The sequence below is a fragment of the Schistosoma mansoni genome (genome assembly GCF_000237925.1).
Source record: "Schistosoma mansoni, WGS project CABG00000000 data, chromosome 4 unplaced supercontig 0032, strain Puerto Rico, whole genome shotgun sequence".
Classification (NCBI taxonomy): Eukaryota; Metazoa; Platyhelminthes; class Trematoda; order Strigeidida; family Schistosomatidae; genus Schistosoma; species Schistosoma mansoni.
Window position 1 is genome coordinate 1,612,305 of NW_017386017.1, and position 9,027 is coordinate 1,621,331.

General features: G+C 35.9%; 1 protein-coding gene across 1 annotated transcript in view; it reads right to left on the bottom strand.

The window, feature by feature from the left end:
• Positions 1 to 1,468: 1,468 nt before the first annotated feature.
• Positions 1,469 to 9,027, bottom strand: part of Smp_049890 (WD-repeat protein, putative) — a gene marked incomplete at its 3' end in the record, with an annotated part of 9,975 nt that continues 2,416 nt past the window's right edge. Inside the window, exons 2-5 of the mRNA XM_018791163.1 lie at positions 7,590 to 7,835; positions 6,251 to 6,356; positions 2,923 to 3,088; positions 1,469 to 1,790 (exon numbers count right to left, since the gene is read on the bottom strand). Coding sequence (XP_018645677.1) covers positions 1,469 to 1,790; positions 2,923 to 3,088; positions 6,251 to 6,356; positions 7,590 to 7,835 — 840 coding nt within the window. The remainder of the gene's footprint in view (positions 1,791 to 2,922; positions 3,089 to 6,250; positions 6,357 to 7,589; positions 7,836 to 9,027) is intronic.

The window sequence follows — 9,027 nt, forward strand, 5'->3', positions numbered from 1 at the left end:
TTAATGGTTATTGCTTCTATAAGATTATTCATAGGCAGCTCCTTAAAAGTAGTAACTATTTATCACTACTACTCTCCATTATTCGTTTTGTTAGACAACTTTCATGATTCTTTCAAATAGTGTACATTCACAATAAGCTTTCTTTAGGCTGATCGTATTCCGAAAAAAATGTGTTTTATCATTTGGATGATCTGTAGACTTCATATGTCCTGCGTTAACAAGCAGTATGGAAATTCAAGACTTCATTTATACCTGAATTTTAGTGAAGCCTCTTTTGAAATCACATGTACGTTATTCAGAGCTATTAATTGCTGTTAGATTTTTGTTTGTGTATGTTATGTCTCGTAGGTTGAACGCTTTATTCGGATCCTAGCTATTCGGATAACCCCAGGCTAGCACTACTCAGCGACTTGAAAGACCAGAGAGAATACACGAGTATCAGAGAAGCACTTTACTACAAGGTTCAATTATGTACAGAAAAATAGGGGTTTTATAGCAACTAAAAGACCTTGAGATCCCATAGTAACAGTATGTAACAGCCAATCAGGACCTTGTTATTTTAGTAGCATTTTAGTAGCATAGCTTCTAACTAATCGCTGATTGGTTGGTCTCTTTATGAGCCTCTCTAGAGTTTATTGTAAGCCGACCTAACAGTGTATATTTGAGATCTTCACATTAGTACTTTCAGCACAAAATTCAAAGTCTTTGTCGCCTACCTTCGTGTTACCTGTTACTTTCTCAATCTGTTGTATCATCATATCTCCAAAACACAATTAGTATGACTTCATTTAGGACATTTCTCGTATTGAACGCAGAATCTACTAGAAAGTCCCCAATCAGGTATCGAACGAGAAGGCTAAGAGTGAAGACGGAAATTTATTGGAGTAAACCGATTTACATGCATAAGCGCTCATATATACTGAGAAAATAAAACCGTTTCTTGGCCAATAGGATACACTTGTAAATTAGGATATTTCTAATTTGGACAACGTAGCCTTCTCATTTGGTGAAATTTGACTGGGCTACTATATCATTAATGAGACCGTGAATGTAAATGGTAGTTGTTTCGAAAATTCTTTGTTCAAGCAATACAGTGACATATCAAAATTAACAGTATGAGTATTACCGATCTGAGGTATTTCAACTTTTTTTGTTTAAAAGACAAACCTTTCTAGATAGCAGTCATTACAACTACAATGTTATGGTTTACATCACGAAGTCAGTTAAAATCGTATGAACGATTATAATCAATCATCAAGGGCTCTATAGTCTACTACGCCTTTTATTTCCTAAGAAATAATATATTAACTCAAATTCGATGAAAATATGCACTGTGTTATAACCTTTAACCCACCAAGATAATTCATTCCTCAGGTGTATCCAGAGTGAAGCATAATAAATCATAATTACACCAGTTTCTTTAAAAACAAAATATCTGTACAAATCAAACCATATGTACAAGGAATCTTTATTCACTCCCTTCAACATCTTTAGGTTCAGCATCCCATAACCAAGCAAAATCACCACCTGCTGTAAGTAGTTTACTCTGTTTAGGGTGTGGTGAGACTGAATGAATCATAAAATTGACCGACTTAGCTGTTTCAATTATCAATTCACTAACTGATTCTGGGTTATGTGGAGATAAAACACCCCATGCGTTGCCACCAGGTTGATGATCTAGTGTATGAATCGGTGCATCTGAGCGTATGAAATCCCATACAAAAACAAGACCATCTTTTTCTGAACCACTGATTATATGACGATCCAAATTCATCAGAGCACTATCCATTCTGCAAAAAAGGAAATGAAACAAATTATAAAGATCGGTTTTTATAACTTGTATTTATCTAAATGAATGAATATTAATTTAGTAGTACATTTCAACTAAACTATACTCCCGACAACTTCTGACCCAGCTTCAAAACCATTGAGAAGGTAAAAGTCAGCCAAATTTATATTCTTCAGTTTAACCAATGATGGTACATGAAAAAATGTGTGCGTGTATTTGTGCACTGTTTTACGCAGTCCTTGAGAATCAATTATTCAAAGATGCAAGTTTTATGGCACCTAATCCGACAGTAGTGCGCGGTGTAAAAACCTATTTATATCACCTTTGAACAGTTCAAACTCAAATACTGCAAGACTGAGAACTTGTCCAATTAAAGCACTAGTTATAAACCTATAGCTTCTAATATACTCTAAGAAGTAACTTCTCTTCAACCGAATTCAAGAAATAGATGGCTTATCAAAACTCTTGCTATGAAGATCCGTTTGAAGTGGTTGACAAAGAAGCTGCTAAAACTGAGACCTATGTTTTTTTTAAAGACTACACTCTTTAGGATCTGATCAGTTACTTGAAAAGAAGTTATTTCATAAGTGTTTCAAACTTCCAGTTATGATAATCCATAAAATCCAGGTGATATGCAACTTTGGATACTATCAGCTCATGTGGACAACTAATAAACCTCTGTTTTATAACTTGTAACCTATGTGAAACTGGGAGAACAGCATAACAAACTCCAGATCATAGAACTGACTAATTTTAACTACAGTCCCGTTAATTTGGCAAGAATGGATGTTAGAATAACTCAAACAGATAAGTCTTGGAATATCTTGAGGGATGCGTAGGGAAACTTATAGTTTGGCAAACAGTGCGATTTTTGGTCTGGTTAATGTGGCCTGGCGAAACTTCACACATCAAAAAGCACATTGCTTAGCCTCAATCAGATTAATAATTTTAGTATGGTTTTCTTACTAAGTTTTCATAGCACAGCCGGAAAATATTTAAATGTAGGCTTAGAAACAGGATTAAATATTTCATCAGTGAATATTATGATGAGTCTTGAACCGTTTCATAAATAAATATACATTAAAATAAATAGGCAACTTCTACAATAACTTTTCTGGAAAGAATGATCTTACTTGTATGTTTGATTAGTATGTCCTGTGTATCTGTTAAGAAGTTCACCGGTTAACGCATCGAATAGACGTAAAGTTGAATCTTGTGTACCAACTAGAAAGCATTGACAATCTATGGTAATTGAAACCGATGTAACTGGGTATCCAACATAGTCCTCAGTCATTTCACCTACAGCATTTCATATCGCCCAGTCAACAAAGATAAAAGATATTAAACATAAATAGGAAAATATCATTTATATCGTGAAAAATTATTCATGAGTTGATACAGCCCGATCATTTGATAAATTTAAGCGAACCCATCAACTGCGGTTACACTACTTACTTAATTAGGCCTGTTACCCCTCGTGGAAGAGCATAGGCCGTACATCAGTATCCTCCATCCAACCCTGTCCTGGGCAATCCTTTCAAGTTCTTTTCAGTTAACATTCGTCCCTTTCATATCTGCTTCTATTTCCCGGCGTAGTGTGTTCTTTGGCCTTTTTCTTTTCCGCTTCCCTTCCGGATTTCAAGTTAGGGATTGCCTCGTGATGCAGTTTGATGATTTTCTCAATGCAAGTCCGGTCCACTCCCAACGTCTTTTCTTAATTTCCTCTTCAGCTGGAAGCCGGTTTGTCCTCTCCCAAAAAAGGTTATTGCTAATAGTATCGTGCCAGTGAATGTTGAGTATTTTGCGTAAACAACTGTTTATAAATACTTGTACCTTCTTGACGATGGTTGTAGTAGTTCTCCACGTTTAGGCTCCATACAGTAGAACTGTCTTGACGTTCGTATTGAAGATTCTCACTTTGAAGTTAGTTGACAGTTGTTTTGAGTTTCATATGTTCTTTAATTGTAGAAATGCGGTTCTTGCTTTGCCAATCCTCCCATTTACATCTGCATCCGATCCTCCTTGTTTATCAATGATGCTTCCCAGGTACGTGAAAGATTCCACCCCTTCCAGAGTTCCTCCATCAAGTGTGATTGGGTTGGTGTTCTCCGTGTTGTATTTGAGAATCTTGCATTTTCCTTTGTGTATGTTGTGGCCTATTGATGCAGAGGCTACTGCTACATTAGTTGTCGGTTACACTACTTACTATTCCTAATTTGTTGCCAGTCAATTACTCACAGACACTTTTGTTCCGTTCATATATGATTGTTATATTTCATTTTATTGTTTGACGAGATCCGGTATGGCCGTAGTGAATGACTGCTACTTCTGAACTCAAGGCTAGGGATAGAGAGGAACTTGAGAATAACAGGCAAATGGGAACTTAGCTGTCGAGGAAACAGTAGATGTAAAATAAGCCAAATTAAAACTAGGATTCTGACCAATGACTTGGCATGTAAAATTGGTCCCAAGACATAACATCCAGTTGCATTTATGAATTTACTTGAGGTAGCAAGTATAAAGATAGGGAAGATGAAGAGGAAAGTATTTGCTAGGTTTTCTGAACACGATCTTAGAAACCTATAGCAGTTATGTCTTCACAACTATAGTAGTCAGGTGCCTGATGGATAGTGGATATCAGTATAGCATACAAAATAATTAACAAGTAAGCGACGCCTATTATACCCAGTTTTGAAAAGGTAGTTCACTGAATATTTCCGGCCTGACTTATATATACGTAGGGAAAACGCAATAATCCTTTAATTGACACGGTGATCGTAATCATATAATTTATATCACACATTATCTTATTAATATCTATACATGAATTTGAGTTTGCTACTAATCATGTCGAGTAGTCCGGTCAAAATTTAGTATTTCCATTACGATTATTTAATCTTTTTTTTTTAAATTTGACTATGGTTAAATAATAACGTCATCTTCATTACGTATTACTATTCTATCAACATTTAAATTTGAGACGATCTTAACTAAGGTTAATCATATACTTTAGGTCCTTTTCCTCTTAGTACAACTTTCGATTCCGTTTCGAACAGCTATCTGTGATGTGTCAGTGAAAAATAAACAGTTTTTTGTGCTTGGTTATTAGGGGATCGTGAGGTCGGACCGTAAGACAGGAGAGCAGTTGTATTGATCTGCTCTGAGTATGATTAGCTCACCTGGATTGTCTATTTAATACCAAATTACTATCGACCAGCCAATGACACGATAAATGTAAGATAGCCGAGAGTAACACTAAATGACTATTGATCCAGAATGCAGTTTCCCACACTCTTTTTCCTAACAACCAGAATAAAGAACATTTCAAGAAGCAGATAAAGTCCAACTACACAGTTAAAATTTATAAATTGCCCATATAATATTATAAAGCAAAGTCCTGACCACACATCAAAAAAATTAGAAAATTACAATACGGGCAAAAGCATGTCACAAGTGGAAGAGGATTGAGTGATAAGTTAGTAATAAATTAACAAGTTAGGGAAGGTAACACAATAGTAATTTTTGTGTAAAACAAAAGCTTACAAATAAGGGGGGTACAAGAATATAAGAGTTTATTTACTTAATGATTATACGATTAAAAAAATAAATGGGAACTTCAGATAGGATCGTTCCAAAAGTTCACCTTTGCTTTATGTTTATCCTGACAGCAGTTTAAAAATGACGAACTTTTGTAAACCTTTGCTGTTTCACTGTTTTTGGCGGCTGACGTGAAGTCTCGAAATGGAATGAATTAATTTTATTCTATGAATCTTGCTCTTGTGAAATATTTATGCATTTTATATACTTGAGAGTTATGTTAAACATTCCTCTAAAAGAAAAGTGTCACTACAATCTTGATTTACAATGAAAATCCATTTGGAATGTGGGACTAAAACAGTTGAGTCGTAAACATTTCATCAATGTTTTTGGACCAATTCCATCTCTCTGAAGAATTAAACTATCCAGTCTATCACTAGACAGTTCCAGGTTAGTGTAGACAGAAATCTTGGGGAGTTGTAGGTCAACAATCAGTAAGGTCATCGTGAATCTCAGATAAACTGACGGTGAGACTATAATTTATAAACGAACGAATCAGGTTTTGAATAACAGGTCTTGAACGTTGGCGCGAAACTCATTCATCCATTTCGCTAAATAGCGTTTTGGTATTATAACTGATGTCAGTTCGTGATAAAAACCCTAAATCTAATTCCTCACACTAATGTAAAATCTTCATCTAACCATATTAAGTAAGTGAGCATCCCAAAGTCATTTTAGAGCTGATCAACGGTCGTCCATAAATTATAGTCTTACCGTTATGTCTGGCCAGTTGAGAATGAATTTCATCATCTTGACTTAGTTTTATAAATAACACAGAATAATGCTTCTTCAAAAAGAAAACAAATGTATCGTATATAAAGAGATTTGCCATGGTAATAATTTTTAAAAGATTTTCTCACTAACCTCGTCGAATATCATAAGTCCGAACACATCGATCAACAGAACCAGTAACAATTTGATGTCGACGAAATGCACAACATGTGACACTATCACGTGCCTCATGGATAGTCTGCAAAAGAAAAACAACGATAAAACAGTACAGAAATCAGTTAGAAATGAGAAAAAAAATACATAAATCAGTCTAAAGTGAGGATAATAAAAGTTTAAGAATATCTAGAACTAAGAAGGGGGGTTTTGTGGAGATTTAGTATTTTCATAGTTGAAATCATGAGTCAATTGAAGCTAGACCACCAGGGAAAACCTGGAAGCACTGGACGGCCGTCTCGTCCTATTGTGGGACCAGTAGAGTTCAAAACAGGTCTGTTGTGAGATATCAACTCACTGAAGACAATTGATGAACGGTTGCTCAACTTCGTGGATTGGTTGAAGTTAGACATTAACACCACAGATGCCGGCTCAGTGGTCTATCGTTTAAGTGCTCTGGCGCGAGACTGGTAGGTCCTGGGTTCGAATCTCGCAAGGCGAGGTCGTGGATGCGCACTGCTGAGGAGTCCCACAATAGGACGAAACGGCCGTCCAGTGCTTCCAGGTTTTTCCTGGTAGTCTAGTTTCAATTGACTCACGCTTTCAACTATGAAAATATCTAGAACTGTATTCACTAATTCCGAAAACATCCAACATTTTAATTTTATTCTCATAGTTGGAAAATACTTCAGTAGTTCACATCACTAGCACTAGAACATGTGACACACAATCGATCGATAATCCAATCATTGGATGAAGGACTAGATAAGATCACACACATTAATTGATTGATATATAATAGAGAGTAGACAGCCTGCCAACTCAAAAATGGGATGAGCTTCACAATAGGCGATAACCCCTTGAATTTATTATAGCTAAATATGTCTGTCTACAATCTTGATAATAATATGTTACTCTGATTGGACAAATCATCAATTGCTAGAATAGCAGAATAGGATAGACACATAGAGAATGACGTATATATCATGGTAATATTTTCACCAAATAAATACAGTTGAAGAGGTGCTGCATTCTTCTTTCATTACTTCATTCAACAACTTATTACATGTTCGAATACTATTGATTCATTTCAAAGATTGATAATCCGTTATTGGAATAATGAGACTTAATAGTTGAAAGTGTAAGTTTGAATCACTATACTAAAGCTTACTACTGGTGTAATGGCCTCCTGATCAAGCTAAAAGATTCAACAGCTATCTTGTATCTCGATTTCCCCCTACTGATGGAATGTTTGCTGTGTGTTGGGCTTCCATTATATCTATTTCAAACTATAGTCGTTTTAATTAAGAACGCTTACCTGAACTGGATAAGGAGTGCGCGCTCTGGCATCCCAAACTAGAACCATTCCATCTACACCAGTAGATAATAAAATTGGACTAGGGTCTAATGAATCGGAATTGTGAAACGGTGCAATGAATAATACAGAATTCACACGACCAGCATGACGACGCCATCGACGAATAGATTGTCCTGTAGAAACATCCCATAATATAACTAAACAGTCTGCTCCACCTGAACCAAGTTGACTATTATCTTTCCCTGCCTACATGTTAAAAAACAAAGTATTGATAAAAAAAATTAAGTTTACATCCAATGGAGAAATTGATGTGAACTCCCATGCATTTACGCTTCTGATCACTATTGAAGTACAGATTCTTATCCCTGGTTGTTAGTTCAAACGTTTTATGTGGAGGCTAGATGAAGAATCTGACTATCAAAAGCAAATTATATGAAGTAGTGAGGTCTAAGTATGTGAAACTAAAATGTTTCAAGTTGGTAGATTTTAGTGGCCCGATGTCTGACTCCAGTTAAATCGTATGCTGATTGTTGTCGAAATAGACATGTCACCAACCCTCGTATACAATTATCGACTTAACTCACGTTAGAAACTAATGGAACAAAACAGGCCAAATACGAGAGTGCATTTTGAATACGTGTGCTTCGCTCACTCACTGATCCAGACACACGGAAACGCAGCAAGGCGGAAAGAAGCGGAGAAGGTGAGCAAGCCAACTCGATTTAATCAAGCGTGACTCAATATTTCATATTCAGACAAAAATGAGTTGCAGACACAATGAATAGAAGCAAGCAATGAACACACATACGACCATATAAGAACAGTCAGGAATAATAATTGACAAGGTCAAAATGTGGTTTGAGAAGAATGAATAAATTAGTCTGTTCAGAAGCTGGAATAGCCTATGAGGGCTTAACATAGTACCAGCCTATACAAGTTGATATGAGAGGTAGTAGACTTAAGTGATTAAGGTGGAACTGACCCACAAAATTGATTTTCTCTGGTCGCTCATATTATTTTATCATGTTTATCCCGTACATAAAGACGTTATTTTAACAAGAAAGAAATTTCATCATCTTGGTTGATGGTCTTATCTTCTAGCATCGGTTTGATTAGGAGCTAACATCGATAATTCGTCCTCATGAGCAGTTATATCTCGGTAACTTCGTATCATCGCATTTTACCGATCGAGTAGCATTCTTTCTTTTGATCTTAAAAATCAGAAATTCATTAATCAAATTATAAAATCTTATTCCATAACAAGTCCAGATCAGTAAGCCATCGTGGGGGAGGATAGTGTTGGGAAATCTATGGTTCAAACTCTAGATATCAGTGGTTTTAGTGCACAACTGGCATAGTGATTGTATACAACTCCAGGACCCAGGTGAGTCCCTTCAATTTCGTTTGGTATTCTAATACTAACGAGTGCATTCTAGAT